Source organism: Zonotrichia leucophrys, chromosome 3 (assembly GCF_028769735.1).
Source record: "Zonotrichia leucophrys gambelii isolate GWCS_2022_RI chromosome 3, RI_Zleu_2.0, whole genome shotgun sequence".
Classification (NCBI taxonomy): Eukaryota; Metazoa; Chordata; class Aves; order Passeriformes; family Passerellidae; genus Zonotrichia; species Zonotrichia leucophrys.
In genome coordinates this window covers 88,589,859-88,613,127 of record NC_088172.1, presented here as the reverse complement: position 1 = coordinate 88,613,127, position 23,269 = coordinate 88,589,859, and the positions used below count along the sequence as shown (strand labels likewise).

The following is a 23,269-nucleotide window of genomic DNA, read 5'->3' as shown; positions in this document are numbered from 1 at the left end:
GTTTTTTAGAATTAAGTTAATGGCATGGACAGAGCATAACTTCTTCCCAAATGTGAATTAAGAACTACATCTCTAGCCACACACAAAACACTGATTTTACAATGTTCAGTACTATCAAGAACTAATAAAATTCCTTACAGGAAATGGAAGCACTTAAAGGAAGCACTTCAAGTAAATACAGTTTTTTTCTGAGAAAGAGCCAATAGAATGGAACCAATAAGGCAAATCTTTAAATAATTCTGAAAGTGACTTTGAAACATTTCAGTCCAATTTTACCAAGATTTCTGCATGGCGAAAGAAGGTATTTATTGTGTTTATATATAAAGTTAAAAAAATCTACCTAATATAGCATACAATATACAGAAGAGTTCAGAAAACTCTGAACTGTCAGAAGTTTTTAGCTCTCCTTGTATCATTTCTCCACTTACTTGGAATATCACAGAAAAAGGTATCCTTGTGGAAGTTCCAGTCTGCTTGCCTCTTCTCTCTTTCATAGTGATCATCTGACCATCTGTCATCTTGATGACTAAACCAGAACAAAGGGTTTCACTTTACCTTAGCAAAGAAATCATTAAAAGAAGGACCATCCAAACAAGTCACACAGTTTTAACAGCTCTTACACCTGAGAAAACATATTTTTACCAATGCGATTTTGGGATACAAAAACAAACAATAATTTATTTTTTTCTTTAAATTAAGAGACTTCAAATGAAAGGACATTGAGTCCAGTACCAAAAATATCCATAGAGAAAAGTACAATTATACATTTTTTTAAAAAAGCTTAAAGTGGAAAATATCTAGCCTGGTATGAAAAGCCTTAAATACTGTAGAATATTAGATTCTGTATTTATTAAAATCAGTGGCAGTATATATATGTTAACTTCAGAGCGTACCAGTGAAAGCACGATTGAAGCCCCAAACTGCCCATCCGATCAGCATTTTACTACTGCACAAGAACATAACTTTGTTATCAAAATGCTTAGGCAGAGCCACAGACTGAGAATCAACCCTGAGCAGTCCTATCCCATTCCCATCCCATTAGCTACTCACACGACCCCTAACACTAGAGCCATATCCCATATCACCGGCGGGTGGTCTCATGTTAGGTACAAGGGGATTCGCCCCCATCCACACTCAGGAATTGCTTATGATGCTGTATGGTAGGTTATTCATTAATCCGGAAGCAATCCTGGAATTATTGATAATGCTGTATGATAGGTTATTCATTAATCCAGAAGCAATCCTGGTGGATCCTTCTGTTTGAAGTTTGGTAAGCAGGGCAAACAATAAAGAGAGATAGGGATAAGGGAATTGTCGAGCTAAGCATGATCAGAGCTAATAATGTCAAACTGACCCTAAGAGCCGTGCAAATGTCAAGCTGACCCTAAGAGCCGTGCCAAGCCATGGGAACCAAGCCAAGTACACCGGGAATTGACCATATTAGGATAAGAGTTCAAAAGTTTAAAGAGGAAGACTCATCAGAAGACCCGCGCCCATGAGGAAGGCATCGAAGGACCACCATGAATAATCCTCAAAATAGATGTCTCCGCCCACGCTCCGCCCACACCACGCCTCTTATGAATATGATGTAACCCTGCACCCAAGACTGTATAAAAGCTTGCTTCTGTTATGAGATAGCTAGAAATCCCTTTGTGATTTCTCCGACGCGTCGTAATAAAATACCTCCTGTCTATGCTGACTTACTTGAGTCTCTTAGGCAGTTATTCTCGCCTTTTGGGGCAAAATTCGGCATCACGATATATGTACAAAACCACCAATGAAACAAAATTTACTTTTTTATTATAAAGTCTTACCTTTTAGCTTGCTCATCTGCATATTTGAAAGGGTAGTTTGCAAGTGTTGCTTTGTACCCTGTGTTTTTCACCATGTTGTTCCATGTGACCAGTTTCTGTCCTATGGCTGTCCCTCTGGGTTCAAAACCCTAAGGGGAGAGAAGCACACAATTCCACTAATGCTTCAGTTCAAACAGGAGAGTGGAAACACGATCAAAATGATGGATAGCTTTCACTATGAAGCATAATTACTCCAGGCATCTACTTTTAGAAGTAAAATGCTTCATGACAAAATAATGACTGATGTTGAGAGTGACAAGGGATTAAGAATTCTTGCCCGTCCTACTGCTCTCCCTGAGATGATTCAGTCCATCCAATGTTCAACACTTGGTTTTCAGAGGAAAGGCATTCTACAAAGTACTCTTCTGTATCTCAATTATCACTCTTAATTAAGAATAAGGCAAATATTTAAATAATTTTGAAAGTGACTTTGAAACAATTTTAACAACTTGGCTCTTTTCCAGAAATATTAATTACATATGGATTTGTACAGATACACATTCTACACTATAAATACTAATAACTTACAGGAACTTATCCTTTCAATATGGCTATCACTTTATCCTCAGAAGGGACTTAGAATACCCTTTCCTCTAACAGATCCTGGCCTTCATTCTTTGAAACCTGATTTAGAATGTATGGTCTGTGCTGTACATCGAAAACTGGGATGAATTTACAGTATTCAATCTGAAGCAGTTCTCTTGAAGGACACATGATCTTAGCAAAATTCAGAGGGCATGGAAACTAGTGGGTAATATTCTTTGATGGCAACTGCAGCTCTGTATTATCATTTGCAGCTCCAATGTCAAGATTTCATACTGCACCAATTGCTGTACTTGCATTTGCTGTTTACTGGTTCCAATGGAAAACATGGCAAACGAAAAATACTTATTTGACACGACAACTGATGGGAATTGACTTACCAGCAGTGGATCAGAGAAATCTGGAAGATCTGGAACTAATATTCCCACGAGTGCACACACCACTATGAGCACAGTGCACATGCCCAGGACCACCACAGGCCAGTCGGCAATGAGCGCAGCGTAGCTATGGGAGAGGAGCAGCAAGAGGTGCTACAGCAACAAAAGCTGCACACAGAACTCATCTATACTTCTCTCAAGAGCTTTTCAGATCAGACTACTATTTTTCCCCAGGATTTGGACAAAAAAATGCAAGTTTATCCATGATTGCAAGCCACTAGAAAAAGACGATTTGTCAAAAATTTAGTGAGAGAAAATGTCACTATTTGGGATCTTTTCAAAACTTAAACATTTTAAGAAAAATATCCAAGAAAGAAAAAGATCTGTTTTAAAGTAGAACCCAAAGAAAACACTTCCTCTATTTTTAAAATAGTCATTAAAAAAATATTCAAACCCTACATACTCATGATTCATGAAATCTGTTATAGTTCAAACATGCAAGGGGTTGGCAAGATGATATATAAACTAACATTAAGTGTCTAGTCTTACAGCATAACATCCATCCTTGGATTTTAACACCTAGTTCATTCTAAATTTTATGAGTAGCAGAATTGTTATATGCAAACCTAATTTTCGTTATTTTTGTAAAATATTTGTATTTTTGTTAATTCAAGAGAAATGTTCAGAAAATTAGGAGAAATCAATAAATCTTCATTTCTAAATGATTTTTCTTACAATAAAGAATGGAATTCATAGAGTTAATGTTTCAAAAGCAACACTGTTTAATACTGGGAGCAAAGACAGTATATGAAGTCCCATAAAGGCATTAGAAAAGTAATTACAGGCTATGAATCCTTCTATACAAATGGTCCCTGTAAACATTAAATATTGATCAAGATCTCCACTCTTATTTCCTCCTGAACTTCAAGCAGCATAACATGAAAGTTTACTGCAGAGAGCTCCTTTACTTATTTCTACTGTCTTGAAAGATTATGGCTCTTTTTCAGTTTTAAGAGCAACTTGTTAATTAATCACAATACAATTATCAGCTTCACCAAAATTTTCTGTCCTGCTGCTAAGAAGGGAGGGATTGTCCATCTCCCCACTCCAGGTTCCCAGTGGGCTGCCAGTGCTCTGACTGCAAAATCAATGGCACATGCAAGCTTATTCCTGTTTTTCTGTAGCATGTGGAAATAGGCACCTCTAGGGGTCTAAGTACAGCTTTGAGGAGCAAAGAAATCCAAAGCACTGGGTGTTTCTCCATTTCCCATTAAGTAAACATGGAATAATTCTGACATGCTCACACAAGAAGTTAATTAGCAAAAGCCTGAAAAGTAGTCTGAAGTCAAAATTTTCATTAAAGTCAATCACAAAGGGGCAGCTTTGCCAAATGAGCAATTGTACAAAGTAGAAGGGAAGTAAATGACCTAACAGAATTTTCCTATTTATAGGACTAAATGTTTTTCTAAACTCCAAGCTAGACTGACTAGTTATTACAGATATTTGCTCTGAAGTCATAAAAGTTATACCCAAAAGATTTATTTTCCTATTTATCACTAGTGCCAGATTTACCACTTTGACATGTTGTCTCTACAGTTCCATTCTCAGCGGAGTACTCTTAAATTGGGTAAATTCTTTCAGCTGTAAAAGAAACTCTGTCCTAAGTGTTTAATGTGATAATAAGCCACATACAGAAAACAGTGAAGTATTTGTTTACACGTGCAAGTTTCTCTTGTTTCTTTTACCACACACTGAAATAAAGATAAGCAGAGCTGACCTGGGCTGACAAGAGGACTGACCACTCTATTTTTAATTTTACCTGTCTGAGCATTATTTATGCTGCTGAGGGCTCCAGCTCCAACCAACCAAGTTGCCTAAAACCAGCCTCAACCCCAACCCACTGTACATGGCTAAAGAAATGGTGGGTTTTGAATTTTTTTATTCATTAAAAAGCTATAACATGAGTTTAATTACTTTTTTTTTCCTCTGTGAGGAGGAAGGCACTACCCTGACAGATTGGGCATAAACGGCCACTTGCCTGAAAATGCTTACATCAATTCCTCAGTGGAGGAATCACATTGAGAAAGGATATCCTTAGTGCTAAGAACATTCTCTAGTACTTTTCTAAATCAGGATATAACCTCCTACTTTTGGATGCCTAATTAAAAGTATTTTTTGTTCGTGCAAAGACCTAGACATACAGCCACACTTACACCTTCTTGGTTTTGTTTAATCCAAAATATTCCAGCACTGAATGTTGAACTCATGTAAGTTTAACACTGAGTGAAATACCATTTTTATGCCATTTTTCACTGTTTTCAGTCTGTTAGAATGGTACTAATTTGATGGTACTAGCTATGGTACTAGCTATGTACCATTAAAATGTAGCTTTCAATAATTTATTTCTTCCTGATGTTTTTCACACACCTAAAAAAGGTTTGATTTGTTTTTAGTTTTTTTTTTTTTTTTAATTCATGCTCTAAGTAACTCAAAATGCTTAGGAGATACAGTAATTCAATCTATATTTAGCACTACTAAAAGCACCACTGTTATAAAGCAATTTGTCTAAAGGCGATCCAAGACCTCAAATGTTTTCTTTGAAAGGAGAAGGTAAAAAAGAGAATGTTTAGGTTCTTTTCCCATTTTAAGCATAATATGAAGCTAGTGAAAAACTTTTCAATTCAGCTCCTATATACAGATGTTCTCAGGTTCAACCACTCCTCAGGTTTGTACAGAGACAGAAATGCACCATATATAGTTTTTGTATTGTAATAAGGTCACTATTAACAATAGATATTTGTGTGACCTAAATCATATCAACACACAGATTTCTGTAACTCAAATACTTACGTGCCATTTAACAAACAGGCTTGCTCTTTACTGAAAGCAAATCCTAAAGACGGACAATTGTCCATCTTTGTGGACAACAGTGTTTTTAATAAATAAACTCCAACAATTGTGTTTTTAATGTCTTTTCACTTGAGATGGTTTCTTGTTGCCATTCTGATGCATTGACAGTTTTAGATACAATGGTTTGTTATTTTTTCTGACCCTGCCATTCTACAGAGCCTATAGAATCCAAACCCAGTGTTCTAGACTGCATGGGGGTTTAGAAGAATTAAAAACTACTATGACAAAATTTTCAGAACTTGTCTGTCAGGTTTGTTTATCACTATTGATGATACAACAAAGCCACTTCTCAGAGCAACCCTTAACCAAAAAAGTACTGAGACACAGAGTATCCAGGCACAAACTGTAATAAAAATGCCTAAAATAGTTGAAAACAAGAAGCATTGAAATATGGATAGATTTTAAAATTCTGGCCTAGTCCTAATGAGGAGACTGCTTTTCTGTCTGTAAATGGAGCCTAAATTTGGATATCCTGCATGTTCTAATCCCCTTCCTGATCCTGTAGGATTCACAGATGTGTTTTTAGGGATGTAAAAGAACTTGGCCCTGGCTCCTTGTTTCAGAGTTTATTTAGGGACCCATTGCAGATCTATTCTTCTAAATGTGGGTTGACCTTGTTGATAGTATCTGGTTTCCCACGGCAGTTGCAAAAGTTTACTACCAATTGCCTGAAGAAATACTTTTAAAGTCTGATTTAACTTGAATGTTTATATTTTTTCTTTGAATATTCCTTATTATTCCTTTGTATGGGGAACAACAGTTTTTCCAGCACCTCATCTACCACCTTTATAATTCCACAAACTGCAGCTGTGACAGCACTTACCTTTTTGGTAACTTCAATGGTCTGGCTGGCCTGAAAGAAAAGAAAAAAGAGAGTAACTGAGAATGCATGAAATATGCATGCACACACCAATTAGTTTAACTATTCTCATACGTCAGAAAAGAAATTATAAAGATCAGATATTTTAGGATATGAATTATTTTGAAAGGCCTACAATCATATTCAATTGAGCCTTTGCAAACAAGTAGTTCAGAGAACAATTACGGCTACAGGCAGCTGGGTTTTCAAAAGTGGAATTTATGCAGCTGATTTTTGGGATCACTATTCCTGAGGCTTTTCCAGTTTTCAACAAAAGACCAAATACACTAATATGATAAAAATTCAATACTGGTGAAAATAATTTCAAAGTTTGCATATGCTGGAAACAGACAACCATCAACAAGACCATATTCTGAGTGTAATTCACAAAACTTCATAGTTGTCCTTTGTAATTTCATTACAAAAAATTACTTTGGCCATAAATTCTGTCTTGCCATAATACAGGAAGTAGAATGACACAGGATACCTCTATAAAATATTTTTATCCAAGTTTTTGTTACTTCTTAAATGTCTAATATAAAGTATATTATTTTGAGAAGGAGGTAGCAATTCCAAGTGAAAATTATTCTTATCTAACATTGTTCAGCATGCACTTCAATTTCTTAGCTACTGGACCAGTAAGATTCACATAAATTTCACTTAAAAAAAAACCTTCATAAACAATGTGCAAGTCATTTCAAGAACGTGACATAAAATCCCTCCGAAGCTGTAACCATGTAACAGCTTCAGTTAAGTTATGGATTTGTTTTACCACCAAGGACACATTTAATATTACTTCTTTTAAAAAGTATGGAAAGCACTGAGTTAAGAAGCAGGTACCTGCATAATATAGATCACTTAGTAACATCACAATGAGGTTACCAAAAGCATAGATTTGCTTGCTTTCACACACAGATAAACAGGTCATACTCCTCAGAGATTTTCAGGAAAACTTAATCCACTAAATAGAAATGAAATTTGCTGTTCTTCAAAGTAGTGAGAGTTGTTTACTACTACACAAGAGTAAGATTTGCTCCTTTCAGCCACAAGAAAAGCAGATTCACCATTCTCTAGTTGCAGAGTAACTCACGGATTAATGAAAGGTATAGACAAAGATTCTCAGGTGAATGCAGACACAAAAGATTAAATTTATGAAGTGCCACCAACCTTCAGACTAGGTGCCGAAATCTGACTACCAGAGGTACAGAACATACCCAATTTTCCAACTGATGCTAAAAGCTGCTGGTACCACTACAACAGACTCACCAGCTTCCAGAATGTAGAGAAACTCAACTAAACTGAGTTCTGAAATTACTTTGAACAGTAAATTACCTGAGGCTGAAAAGAAGCTATGGCAGGCTTGGGGGACTGCTTACAGTCTGATCTACAGCCTCAACCACAAAATCAACTTTTCCCAACTCAGGCTAGACTGGAGGATCAGAAACCAGGTACTGAAGTCAGAACTTGCTCAACTTGAATCTGAAGTGAACAGTAACAGGACTCTGGATGAAGAGAAATGCTTAAACAGATAGTTCTTTTTATGAACTTGCACCAAGGCAGAGCACACACTGAATGTGCCTTCAAGACTGTATGGAAAAGGGGGCAAAGTCACAGTGTTGGGAATAGCAATTTTTTAAACTGCAGCATAATCTCCTGGGTTTGATGAGAGAAAAATATAAGCAGACATACTTACTGTTAGTAAGGTCATTCAAACAAAATTTTCTATCTTTCATTTGTAAAGATCTGAATTTCCATATATATTCAGCCATTTGTTTTTGTCTGTGCCATAATAGGCTCTGCCATGAGTAATAATATCAGGCAACACTTTGGCACAAGCAGAGCCATCCAACAACAATGATTAGTACAGGCTTTGTATTTATGCTGACCTGTATAAATGACAATCCCAGTTTATATCAGCAGATTAAATAGTTTTCTTCTGCATGAGGGCTACTTTAAAATTAAATTTGTCTAATTTGATTTACACAAAGTGGGTAAAAATACCAACACAGTCATTCCTCATTCTCCCCTGGTCTCATCAAAACCAAACTACATTTCCCTCTGTTTCCTCCACCTGCAAAATATATTCAGTGCTGAACAAATGATGATGATTAAGTTCTTCAAAGCTAGGCAGGGTTAAAGGTCACACCTGCTATCAAACTGTTTTGTTTTGAATAGCATACACTGAAAAAACCTGGGTACACCTGGGTAAATTCCAGCAGTGTAACCAATCCCTTGCAGCTGTTGTGATGACTTTATTATATTGGTCAATAGGAGAAGTTATCCCTGAAAATTGTGTCCCAAAATTCTTTAGTTATGCTCTAAAATACAAAAATGCATGGCAAAACCAGATCTTTCCCACTTAATGAATGTTGCTGTATCTAATTTTTGAAGTATTATATTTTCATTGAGCCAGTTTAAACAACACTATCAGCCTCCAAAAAAAAAGTGTGGACAAAGAGAGTCCTCATCAGTTTTCAAGAGAAAGAAGTCGTGAATTCCACTCTTTTGCTGGGACAAAAGCCAAGTTGATCTGTGTATTAAATTACCTTTGTACTTAGTTCTCACAAGTCTGATAGCAGAAAGTGACAATCACAGTTGGTGGTGACAAGACCAGCATAAGCAAGTTACTGCACAAACTGCAGTCACTGATAAAATCTAATAAACACTGCAACAAGAGGGGAAAAGGGAAAGAGGAAGAAAAGGACAGGCTCTGTTCTAGCACCATTTACTGCGAGTGTCAGCCACTGCTCAACACATACTTTGCTTCTGTCCTTTCCTAGTGGCAAGTTTTGTCTGAACATCACACAATTAAGAAATACATAAAGAAAAGATAAATTGATTGGTTAAAACTCCAAGATGTTTCTCAGTATGAAATGTATTTTCGATGCCCAGCATCCTACTGTGTAACATGCTGAAAGGGAGGAATGGTGTCTTTAAAAAGGGCTGCTGTAATATTAGTAAGTTTATTCTAGGAAATAACTGAGTATCAGGAGGATTCATCAGCTTTGGACTGGACTACTACAGCTCCAATTATTCACCTTTCCAGCCTAAATAAGCACTTAACCTCAGGGTTTCTACTGGTATTTTGAACAGTGATGTAGTAGACATAATTTGTTTCTTTGTGAACAAACCTACTCGAATAGGGGCAGTTCACAGGTATAAAAAATATGATCACTTTCTGTGCCACGTGGCAACATCCTGACCTTGAGTTCCCAGGGAAGCCAAAGCTTCCTTTTGATTACAGCACTGAATGAGTTCTCATGGAAGTTAATAGGGTACATCAGAGAGAGGAGTTTGGTCCTGATTTCAATTATCACACAGGAAAACAAGCTTTTGGAAATTCTATGTATTATTAAATCTAGTTCATAACCTTCATGTCACCTGGACATCGCATGGCACAAGGCAATATTTGAAAACATGTTCCACAGCATGGGACTTAATAATAGCACTATGGTTGATTTACTTCATATGCAGTGTGCTTCACTAATCTAATGTATTTCAGGGAAATACAAACCTGAATGTGTCAGAGGACAACAAAAGTATCTAGATATTCCAAGGCATTCTTTTTCAGGCTTTCTTCACAAATCTCAGTTGTGAGAAAGGTATCAACGTAAGCAACCCCTTGGCCTCACACCCCAAAGAATTAACGCTTGCTGCTTCCTCAGTGGGTGCAAGAAACCCTGCAGAAGGTAGCCATGAAATAGAAAATTAGGAAAACAGGCTGTGTTTTGAAGCATACTTAGAAGAGTTTTCTAGCTGTTGTGAAGCACCCATCATTTCAAAGAAGTGTTAAAAAGGCAGCTATCAATAACCTAAGAGGTTGAAAGAGATATAAATATGATTTTAAATAGGAACATTCCTGCTTACACTGACAGTAATGTCACTTGGGGTCGTTTTTTGAGTCAGTTAAAAAGCATCAACACATTCCAAATCATAACTTTGTACTAAGTTACGCAAACATTACCTTCCTAAAATTCCTATTACAATTCTGGATAGTGCCCTGGCTAAACACTCAATTTCTAATTTATGCCATTTCACTTAGCTGCAATTAATTTCTATTTCACCATGAGCAGATGTAGAGACTGGAACTTGGATACAGAAAGACTTTTCCTCTTTTTCTCCTTGGAGAAACAACAAGCCAGTTAGACTTTAAGCTGAAATTAATGCCTACCAGCCTGACATGGGGTAGCACAAAGGCACTGCCTGTGATTGTTGTGCCTTATTTTTAGGTGTAAGGAAACAACAAACAGCATTGGATAAATGTGAGACTGTCAGTGTGGGTGCTTCTCCTCCGTTTCATTCTGGGAGACAAGAGCTAAGGGAAGCAAAGGCTGCTCCCCCAGCAATGATATCCAGCATTGTCATTTTGGTGCTGAGCTGCAAAAAATTTTGAAAATAAATGCACAGCTTACTGATATTTATCATAAAATTATTTACTCAATATAGAATCACAGAATATCCCAAGATGGAAGGAATCCATTAGGACCACTGAAGTCCAACTCCTGTCCCTGCACAGGGCAACAAATTCATTTTGCACTCTTGCTTTTCACTTAAAGATTCACTGGAGGCAAAAAAAAATGGTACATTGCAATAAATAGCTGTATTTACTGAAAAAAAAAAAAAAAAAGACTCTCTTGTCCAAGGATTGTGAGGTGTTTAACCTCAATGCTTTACTTTGCCAGAGGGAAACTATTCCCTTTGTTGGTAGATCTGGTTACCAGAAGTGATAAAACATAGCTTTTGGTCATTATTATACTCCTGGATAAGCTAAATCCCTGCAGGACAGAATGAGATATGCATCATATTGTACATTCTCCATCAGAACATACAATACAAACTAAATCCCTGCACAGGAAGAAAATCCTTGTGTTTTCAGAATGTCATTAACCCAATTTGAATTGCTCCTAAATATCAAGTTAGCTTTCACTGTCATGTAAAATGTAGCACCTATGTGCTTTATCATTTTAGCAATCACTCAGACAACAAATAGGTTGCCAAAGTAGTTTTTATAAGCCTCCCAATTTAATTTTTTTTGCTACGATGAGCAGTTCTCCATTATTTTAATAATGAATTCTATCTAAATGTTTTTTTAAACATGCAGTGTTCATTGTATTTGTCTGCACTTAGTTTTACTTGTTCAGATCTCTAAGGAACAGGACAACCCACAGCAAAATGATCTTGTAGAGGAGACAGAGAATTCCATTTTTTGGTTAGTTGTTTTTTAATGTTTTATTAAAACAAGGAAGAATGCAACTCACTTTCATGGGCTTTCCCCACATAAAATATCAAGGAATAATCCAAAAGGATTTAATATTTTTAATGTCTAAATTATCAGGGTGAAATTATCTGAAACCAACTGCTATTTCATCGCATTAAAATGTCAATATTGCAACTTTTCTTAATGTTGTACACATGACTGTTCTTTTGCTTAAAATTAAGCAAAAAGCAACTTAGCAGACCAAAAATCAATATGCTATTTGGCAACTGTATCACAGATGTCAATTAACATTTTTACTGTTGAGACATCAAGTTTTATAAAAGTTCCCATCTGCTTTTCTTGTTGTGTTCTTACTTACCTCCTCAGTTCCAACTGAGCATCTGCTCTACTTTCACAGCAAATAGGAGCAAATAAGATTGCCTTTCTGTGAAGAAAGCAACTGTAAGGAAGGTGTTAACAATAAAATAATTGTCTGAGTGATTCTTGCTCTTACTGATTTAAATTCAGCATAGAAATTTAAGCTTTACTGACCTATAATATGCCCACTGGATAAAACTCCATGGAGTGAGGCAAACCCTATATCCTTAACTAAGCCAGCATTTCACTCATTCTCTTTGTGCTATAAAATCAATATTAAACTTTATTAACCTACTCTGCAAAAGTAACAGGGAGTTTTGACACCTCCCATGGACAAAACTCTGGCTCATGCCAGAGTACAACAGGGAAATACGTTTCCATCAAGGCACCAGAGATGGAAAAGGTCACTGCAATCCCATTAAGAAACTAAATGTATTCTCATTTGCAAGTTTAGTAACAGTACTGTGAGGAATGTCCTAAGAAGATGGGTTGAGGACTTTGGACTTGTCTAATTTGGAGAAAAGGAAGCTGAGCAGTAACCTCATTGCTCTCTACAGCTTCTTGAGGCAGGTAAATGGAGAGGTGATCTCTTCTCCCTGGAATCCAGTGCTGGGACATGCAGGAATGGTTCAAAGCTGAGCCAGGGGATATTTAGACTGGATACTTCTTTATCTAGAAGGTGGTCAAACACCTGACCAGGCCTTCTTAGGAAGGTGCTGATGTCCCAGTCCTGTCAGTGTTCAAGAGGCATTTGGACAATGTCCTTAACAAGATGCTTTAACTGGGTCAGCCCTGAATGGGTCAGGTGATCCTTGCAGGTCCCTCCCAACTGAAATAGTCTATTTTATTCTAACCCTGTATAATTCATTATATGCTAAAATTAAAACTTCTATAAATTTATAACATACAGGTGATTTGAAACTGGAATGATCCTATTATAGTCATCTCCAAGGCTGGGGGGATTGTTGGGTTTTCCCCCCTCACATTTTCCTCACTGCTCTATAGGGATGGCATCCACATATGAGCCAGGATTTACTGACCAAATCTTCATTTAAAGGCTCCTTAGAAACCCATTTTTGCAATACTGACTTCTAATGTCTTTCCTCTTTTATCTTCAACAACTCACTAAGTATTATCAACCACTAGGAAAGCTGTCTCTTTTCCTTTATAGCATCTACTTGGTTCACCTGTCTTGAAAAGGAATTAAATCATCTTTGTAGGAAAATCTGAGACCATATGAAGGAGACAAGTCATACACACCCTCCAAACACTTTTCTTGTATTCTTCTTTCCCTAAACTTTTCTCTAATGAGTGTAGCCACTTTTAAACACTGCTCCAACACTGTCAATAAGAAGATTACCATTAAGCATACTTCAACTGGATTCTCCCAGCTTTAAATGGCAAAGTTTATACACAATTTAAAGTATATACTTCTTCAAAAGGTTTAATTGAAGCTATATATATATTCCTTAAACTTTTGAAGCACTGAATGCAGGACTACATAGAGCACTGTCTGGCAAATTAAACAAAATTCTAATCTATTAAAGAGAATTTTAAAAAAGCTTAGTAAAATACCACCATGAATCATTATTTGAAAACAAGCCAACGGCTAATTTGGAGCAGACTAATATTATTTCAAGATCTTTCGCAAGTCTAAAACCATTAGTCTTTTCTCTTTTCTTGGTAATTACAGTGAAATTAATAGATATGTTTTGGGATTTAAATGATGACTAGAGTAGTTTTCAACATTTTTACTGGCAAAAAGTCCCTTCCTTATTTCAAAGCTGTTTTTATCACACTTCCCAGTTGAATGGAGCAACACAAGGTCACGGCCACATCTTGGATTTCTCTGACAAACAGGAAATTAACATGACTCAAGGAATCACAACATACACAGAAGAAACCCCCCATCTCATGATACCACCAAGAAGGAAAATGTGCTTATTTCCAAGAAGGAAAATGAGTGCTTATTTTTATGATGGCATCTGTTCACGCAGGCTGAAGTACATGTCCCTATAGGTATTAAAGACTGACATTAAGTACATGGAAGTTTGGCTCTGGAGTAGGGAGACCTGGAGTGTGACAAATCACACTTCAACTAATACATGCTTCAGTCTTCCTTCCTGTGCAGATATAAGACTTTGTGATCATAAGATACCACGGAGTTCAGTTTTGCTCTCAGAAAACCTTCTTTGTCCAGAGAGCTTTTCTAAAGATAGACTAAAAGCACTTAAAATTTCTCCAGATTATTCATCTAACCATGGGGACAAACAATAGTTTTTACCTTTCTGCACATTTAATCTCTTGCAGCAAATGAAAATACTGTTACTTCAGATCTTTGTTCTAAATTTAGCCAAATATTTCCCTTCAGTGTGGAAGTCCTGTTCCAATACCTGCTAATTTAGTTATTTATATCACTTTTAAGTGACATAAAACAAATGTCTATTCAACACAATTAATATATTTAAAAGGATTTAATATGTAATTGCAAAAAGAAGGCTCTCTAGCTTTTGCTAGTGCTAATGAAAACCTGTACATATATAATGCAACATTATCTTTTGGATCTCCTGACATGAAATTTGTTTTGTATGCTCAGTAACAAGAAAGCAAAAAAAAAAAAGGAAATATTTACTGAACCTTGAAGAGCTGAGCTAAATACATCCAATATTGTAGCTAAAACCCCCCAAAAGCCCTCTAGGGTTGACCAGACTATAAAACAGATTTAACATAATCCATGTTCAGCAAAATGTTTGCAAAAGTTCATCCATTTGACAGAATAAACTAAACATCCTACAAACTGGAAAGGTAACATAAGAATTTTGAGGCAAGGGATCCTATTATCTTACTAGAAAATATGGAAGCAGTGGAAGAAGTGACGCAAATCAGCTTTTCCAGTCCAGTACATAAATCTATTAATGATTTTACTAGAAAAGAACCAAAACACATCCTAATTTGCCAGTAGTGAGACTAAGCTCTCTGAAATATCAGCAGGATTTCTAGTTGTAACTTCCCTTACCTCCATTGATCTGTCAGTGGTATCATCTCATTTCCATTTTGCATTGATAGTCCAGTTTTTAAGAGATTTCTTTATTTAGTAGAATATCATTGCAATTTTTGTGTAGCAAAATCAATGCCAAATTGCTCAGGTACCCTCTGTATTCCCCTCTTGCACAGTGTTTAGGGGTTTTGTTTTGTTTTGCTGTTCAAGCACCACTGACCAATTAAAAGTGTGGACATCTATTATTATTCACTAGTAGATGAAGACAACATTGAAATTATCAGAGAGGAAGAACAAGTGATTTTAGAAGGAGTTAGAGACAAAAATAATGTTGTCTGGTGTTGTCTTATTCACATTTGAATAAGACATTTACTACAACCTCCTACTAAATTAAAAGTACATGAAAACAACCATATATCATCAAAATATTCCAACAAACTGACATAATTTTGGATGTTGTGGGTTTTTTCTAAGTGTATATAAATGCTCAGTTTTAAAAGTCATTTCAAACCCCATGCCAATTAGTCCTTTTCCAGAACGAGCGCAGCTGATGCTGGTTTTCCAGTCAATTTAGTACAAAAGAAAGGAGCCATGGCTTTTTTATGGTTTCCCTCCCATAAAGCTGAGTTTCCCACAGCTTTACATCTTCTAAGGACAGCAGTTCAAAGGCCCAGCAGATTGCTAGTTATGAGTGAGCTCCTCTGTTGTTCAGGGAAAGGTGAGGGATACAGGGCACAGGAAATTCAAGCACACACAGGACCTGAATTCCCTAAGGAGCAGAATCTACACAGCAATATACAGCCAGGCTGGTCCTCAGCTGCACTCACACCAAAGCACCAAGCACCTTACCTTCCCAAGGCAAAACTGATTGATTCCAAACAACCTGAAGTCTAGACAAACACTAATGTTTAAGTAGTACAATTCCAAAGCCTGCAAAAATCCCCTGGACAGCTCAGAATGACAGGGGTTTTTTTTAAAATGCACTTAATACTTTCTTAGCCATGCTATTTTAAATTTGGTCAGCCACCAAATTATAAATGGCATTTTTATTTGCATTCTAGTCTCTGTGTGTCTGCTCTTTGCTTTCAGTTCCAGAAAGTGGAGCAAGTTGTTTGCACAGCCAAAAATGCACAATATTTATCATGGGAAGAGTAAATGAATTAATAAAACCAGAATAAAATTCTTAAGGTATCACACTCAGAGATCCTGCAAGACTAAAATAAAAATGTGTGAAAATGAAGAAGCACAGCTTAAATTAGACTGACATGAAAAATTATTTCAAAGAAAGAAAGAAATCCAGTTCATTTGGTCACAGGGAAAACCTACTTTTCCATATGAGCTCAATAGAGAATCCCACATATGGACTCGGATGCATGAGATGGCTTCACATTCCTTTTCTTTTTTCTCAACTACAGCAAAATCCCAAGTATGCTGTTGGGTTGTTAATGCTTCATAATAAGGAGAACTCCTACTCTGGCACAGAAAAAATGGCTTAAATGAGAACAGAGAAAGAATCTGTATTATTTCAGGAACTCCTGATCTGTAACATGAACCAAAAGATTTGCAACACCCTGAACAATTAATGAAATGACGGTCACTGCTTTTGCTTCTTGGTTGCTAAAGGTTGATAAAACATTTCCAAAATCCCACTTCCAGAAATCTGACCTAAAGGTTTCTTCTTAAAGATTCCTGTTTTTAATCTTCTTAGGGGAAGGCAGAAAGGTTCCTTTATTAATTTTTTAATCACTATATGCACATGTATTTTGTACAAAAGACATTAGTATACAATTAATATAAAAAGTGAAAACTAAAATATCTTTTAATGCATCAAAATAAGCAGATGCTTAACAACTTTCAAAATAGGATAGGTTGTTAAAAAAGCTCAGTGGAAAAATTTTTGTGAACAGCTCATGTTCCTGAACTGAGGCTATTTGAATTTTGCATGGATATGCAAAATCAGCTCTGCAAGCCATGCAGAATGTACTAGATAACCATTACCCTTTTCCTGGAATCAAGCAGGGAACTGTTTCATAACAAAGTCTTGTTATTAAGATTGGTATTTGACAAACATTCCCTTACTTTCTGAAAAATCAGAGGAGATTTTATTTTTTCTGGTTCTCATCTTTATGCCAAATAACTAGGAGGCAAAATCTAAAATGGGTAAGAGGCAGCTGTAGTGTTCTGTCCTCACTTCACAGCTTTTTCATTTCTACAGAGATTTGTTTTAAAGTACTAAATAAAGTGTAAGTATTCACTTGTGTCTGCAGTACTGTTTGAACAGTGTGTGGTACAGAATGCTGAGACACAGCAGAACCCACAGTCCCAGAACCATCACATAAATCTGCAATGCCAAAACACTTCAAAAGAAGGTTTAAATCAAACTAAAAGCAAGATGTAACCAAAAGTCTGGATGTTTTACCAGTTTCCTGATGCTGTCTTTTGCCTTCTTCAGAATATAAATTGGTCTAACAAGCAAAAGCTTTGAATCCAGCAATTTAAACTAACTAAGCTTTAGGAGCTAAAACCTCCAAAGTAAGCTGGTGGGAGATGAGGAGCAATTCTTAAATTTTATCCAAAATAAGGATTCTGTGGGGCTTTAAGCAGATTTTATTTTCCTGTTCCAGCTTGAGATGATTGCATGATCATGGGCAGATCATCTCATATATCCTTTCAGCCTGTTTTTTACCACAGATAATTCAGATGCTTTTCAGAACAGTTTTCCTTACTTGTCTGCTGTAGTTAAAAGCATCAACAGTACAGTCTAAAAAACTAAACAGTGGGTGACACAAAGCAGGTTCACCCTAAGCCAAGAGGGCTTGTTTGAATTTATTGGACTGATGCTGTGAAAGTGCAAGCACTGCATACACTGGCAGTCTGGAGCACTTTCCTTAGCAGCAGCACCAGTAGTTCATTCACAGCTCCCTGACCTCTTCTGCCCTACCTTTTACCTCTGAGTCCACAGACCTAAGCTTTCTAAATTTTATCATCAGAGAGATTCCAGCAGTTGACATCAAGATTAAGACGCACACAGGTAGCTTTTAACTGGTGTTTTCCCACTAAAAACTTCCCATACATGTCTGAAGGAAGCAATCCAATTTGGCACCAGAGATATCACAATCGTTATTACATTCCTTCCTCAATCCTGAGACAACTTCCTAAATGATCTGCGCACATCCTTCCTCTGCCACTCCTACTGATATGCATACATTCCTATATGAAGAAGCAGTTTTGAAAAATACCAGAAAAGATAGTAAGAGATTGTAAGACTATAACTGCTTTCTGGCTTTTTAAAAATGCTACTATTCAGTTCTTCCAGAAAACTATGCAAATCATAGCTCATTATTTATTTTATCCTCCTTTCATCCCACTAAGCATGCTACTGGGCTGCACATTTTTACTTTTCCCTAGGGACTCCTAACTCAATGCTTCCAGTTGTTATGGGTCAATTTTCATGCTTCTTTCACAGCCTTACTTGGTTGGTTTCCCCATTTCTACCCACCCTGCTGATGACTACAGAAACAGCAGCAAAGGAGGGGCAGTCACTCATATCTTCCAGGGTGTCTAAGCTCCCAGGTTTCTTGAGATACATAAGTGCATTCCAACAAAAACGGATACTTCAGCATGAGCTTTCCAAAGGGGCAGGATAGGGGAACAAAAAAACCATCCAACAGTACTGAAGAGAATTAAAGGTGCCATGCTTGTACACAGGTAAATTTAGAAATGGTTAGAGCAAATCAAACCCCAAGACAACTGCACTGTGATATGGAGAGATGGCTAGAATTTCCCAGGGAGTGTTTGCGTGATCATTATGGCCACTGAAAAAAGGAAGTATGAACCTGTTTACATGAGCTACTTCTTAAATATGTGCACAAAACAACACAAGAAACTTTACTCAAGATATTCTAATCTCAGAAAAAAACATCTAAAAGTCATCAGAATCATTACAACCAAATGTTGACCTCTTTTACCTACTTTACAATAGAATTTTTTACCACAATCATCCTGCAAAACAGCAACCAGTAAAAATATTTCCCTTTATGCTATAGAATATTTTCACCAACCTAAAAAAATTAACAGCTGTCCAGACTCTCAAGATGCAGTGGATAGATGATGTTTCCATGTAATTTAGTTAAACTTCAAAGCTGAACCCTCTACAAAATTCCAGATCCAGCCAGCTTTAAGAGGACAGGGCAAGTGTGGCATTATTTCAATCTGTCTTTACTCACTCCAATCTGCAATGATATACCAGAGCCACATTCCTTTAATATTAGGTCACTGGCAAATGTTAAGCCTTGGGCTTTAAAACGTGACAAAGCCTGTTGCGCTGAAACAACTGGTTACCCACCCAGAGCTGTAAGCACAGGCGATACAGTCTGCAAAGAGTGTTCACCTTCCTGTATCTAATCACAACTTCTCCCTCTTCTTAAAATTATAACAATATTTGAATGCATTTTTTAAAAAGAAAGAAGATAAATTAAGTGTTGTTTGACTACATACTGAATTTAACTAATGTAGAGTATAAGAACCTGCATTTTAAATAACCCTGTTGAAACATGCACATTTCATAAAGCTGGATGATTTCCAATGAACCTTGTAATAAAAATACCTGGAGAAGAAGCTGCTGTTCAGATTATAAGCTCAAACTGCAAAAAAATTAAGAATGTGCAACAATGATCACATTGAAATATCACACACCCAAGTGTTACTCTTCTGTTTACAGGAAGTGACCCCAACACATAAAAATAAATACACACTTATCACCTCTCCTTTTCAGCCCTGCCAAGGAGCTACAAATGAGGCAGTTTGCTTCCTCCTCAGTGCACATCCATCCACCAGCAAGACTGCATCCAGCTGCTCCCAGTTTTTACCATCTCCCACATGTCTACATTGACAGTGGCCTTTCTGGGTGGTAACTTCACAATGCAATAACAGAGTATTGTATTTAGACACACCTTGCTGAGTATGAAGAGAGAAGTCTTTGGTTCCATGCTGGGTGATAGTCAGATCAGTATACACTGTCCATTAATGCAGCCATGGGCAGTTCACAGAGTGAAAAGGCATGGAAGCAGTACAGTAATCATTTGATAGGGATATGCAGGGTATGCTAACAGATAGAGCTGGTTAATTAAATATAGGTGCTTTAAAGGTTGGATTGCATCTTTCGACTGCTAGCAGCAAGACAAACCATTTATCATAAATCATTGTTCATAATTTCTGTACATTTTTGTAGAAGTGTATGGTATGGCAAGGAAGATGAAAAAAACAGTGTCTTGGCTCAAGAGCCCAATCAGAGCAGTTCAAACAGTTTCTGCATCTGTGAACCATGACTGAAAACATTATTTTATCATATCCAGAAGAAATTTTCACTGTTTTTATTTCTAGACTAAAGCCAGAAACCCAGACTATGGATGGCATTTGTTCCCTTCCTCATGACTATGGAATACAGATGACGTTTAACAACCCTGATGCACAGGGAGAAAAAACAGTGAAATGAATGCAACCATTCCAACAGTTTGAAAAGTACAACTGATCTTACAACAGTTCAACTTCCTGCATACCTTTGTATACAAAATTACACAACTTCTTTGCTTGACGAATGGGGTGGAAAATACATCTCTGATTATAAGCAGTTTTGACAACTAAGATTTTTTCCCATTTCTAAGTGGAATAACTGGCAGGAGAAAGCTGATTCGTGCTCTGTATTATCATCCCTATTTTCATCTGTTTTTATCTTAGGGGAAAAAGCTTTATTCACTTTGAGTTTTTCCACATTACATGTTTTTCCCCGTCTGATATTTTTAGGAGTTTAAAATTAGTGCATATATTTCATCAAAACAAAATCATTGTAACTGACTGAGAAACACTCACAGCTCCAAGTTCCTGAATGTGGGTGCAGATGTTGGATAACAGGGAGAAGGGTAGTTTTAATGCTCCCATGAAAATCCACCCCTTTTAGCCCAACTGCAACTCAGAAAAAATAGTAACATTGCTTAAAAGCTTCAAAGTGTCTTCCTTCAATGGGAATTTGCTTTTTAGAAATTGCTTCTTAGATTGACTGATTTTGCCCAGGACCAGGAGGCTGTAGAAGATTGTTCTTGTGTTTGCTGCTCCCTGAAGCTCTGGAACTCCAAAGCTAACAAATACAAAGAGGCAGATTCTTATGAAATAGAGAAGAGAAAGGACTAAAACTTGGAACAATCCCAAATTCCTCAATCTGGGCACAATTTTGAAGTTTAGCAGATAACCTACACTGAAAAGACATGAGGGCAACCCACTGAACCAGCTGACCTGACAAAGAAAAAACACCCTGCACATTTGAGAACAGAATTGTTGAAAATATTTTTCAATGCATCCTTTTAAGGAAATATGTATTTTGATTAGACTGTGCAGACATACCAGATCTTTCAGTGTATTCTTAGCTATCTCTGCTGGTTTGTTTTACACAATAGAGGTGTACCCTGTGTCTTCTGAAAGAGCTAATAAGCTTACAAACAATCCCCAAGAATTAAAAAAAACCACCAGTGCCTTTTTTCTCCCAAGAAAGAACTACTTCACTTCAGGAACATTCATGGAGCCCAGCAAAACAAATCTCCTGACTTGGTTTCTCCTGGAAATAATGACTTGGTAATGCATTGAAAATTGATCTGTAAAATCACTGGGAAAGAAATTTGGCTCATTTTCCTTTCAGATCTCCTACTTCTGTAAGAAAACAAAATAGTTCAGGGAAAGATTATCCATGCTGAGAACTAAGAAATAATGCAACCTGCTTACCTGATCCTGGCTAGGTGTTGCTGCACAGGCTGATGCTGAAAATGGTCAGGCCACTGATGGTGAAGGCAGAAGGATGGGGAGGGCTGAAGACAGCAGGCAGGCTGATAGACAGGGGTGTGTTTTTGGCAAATAGAGGCTGAGTACTCAGTGTGTGGCTGCATACAGCACGAGGTCATAGGAGATGATGCTGAGCTGCCAACCACTGAATGACATTCTTGCTTGCTATTATGGCTACTTAAAGAATGATGGTATGGACAAGGGTGGCAGCATTGCGATAACATCTGCTGAGTTCTTTGGTTGTCTAAAGGCAGAAAGGATGGTTTGATTGTTCCATTTAGTTGCAGGCAGCCATTAAGACTTGGTTTTGATCTTGGTGTTTCCTTGGATGGGAGTTGTTGGACCGTGATGTCTCTGTCATTCGCTGCAACAACCCCTGGGCCAGCAGCATTTGACAAGATGCTGCCATTGTTCAGGACCACAGAGTCAGTGGTGTTGCTCATAGCCATGCTCCAAGGTCTCAGTGGACATGTGATGTTCCTGAGGAAACAAATAAAGCGCAGTTTAGAGAGCTGCAGTGTTTTCAGATGCTCAGAAATAACTTTAAATTAACATGAGTAAAGCTCTGCTCTGAGCTTTACCTTTTGCAACACAAGGAAACAGGGAAAGGAGCCATGCACACTGCCAGGAATGTCCTAAAGTACTTAAATTTGTTGAACAAAATGTTAAGAGAGAAATTATGTCAATTTTCAGTGATTACACCAAGTTATAAATCAAATGAATAGAGATTTATCAGTGTCTGTGTCATAGCTAACAAGTAATGGCTGACATGCACAGAGCAAAATCATTGTGCACAAAACTAAGCTAATAGCCGCTATTTATAAAAACAGATTTTGGTATAAACAATGTCACCACACCTTGCACTGCAATTTACCTGTGTGCTTTGAAAAACTGCAGGAGACAAGCCTACACAATAGAGATTATTTAATAACCAATAAAGTGCTGGTTTCAGTAACCTCCTTTCCAATTTCTATTAAAAACAAGGCATATTCATGTTTATAAAGAAATTTTGAAATGCCTTATTTGAATAAATCAAGCTATTTCAGCAGATATATCAAATTTTCTGAATAGCAGATTAGATCTTTAGCAGAAGCTCAAAATGAACTGTTGCGAATACTAAAAAGATAGAATACAACCACATGTTTTTACCAGGTTGACAAAAAATAATCCCAGGATTGAATTACTGTTGATTGAGAAGCTTTCACTTCCCAGCAACATGTACTCTAAAGGCAGTGCATAGAGTACACTAATAATGTAATGTGTCGTAAATAAAGGATATGAAAAGATTTTCTCCTAAGGTTTTTCAGGCAATATGTAGATAAATGA

General features: G+C 36.9%; 1 protein-coding gene across 11 annotated transcripts in view; it reads right to left on the bottom strand.

The window, feature by feature from the left end:
• The window catches only part of DISP1 (dispatched RND transporter family member 1), a 99,053-nt gene that overhangs the window by 10,112 nt on the left and 65,672 nt on the right, over positions 1-23,269 (bottom strand). For 9 of the 11 annotated variants that reach the window (XM_064709174.1, XM_064709176.1, XM_064709177.1 and 6 more), the window contains 5 exons: positions 21,887-22,423; positions 6,507-6,536; positions 2,777-2,900; positions 1,815-1,942; positions 429-526 (listed from right to left, as the gene is read on the bottom strand). In XM_064709174.1, coding sequence (XP_064565244.1) covers positions 429-526; positions 1,815-1,942; positions 2,777-2,900; positions 6,507-6,536; positions 21,887-22,423 — 917 coding nt within the window. The other 2 variants (XM_064709183.1, XM_064709184.1) reach the window with 2 other exon arrangements.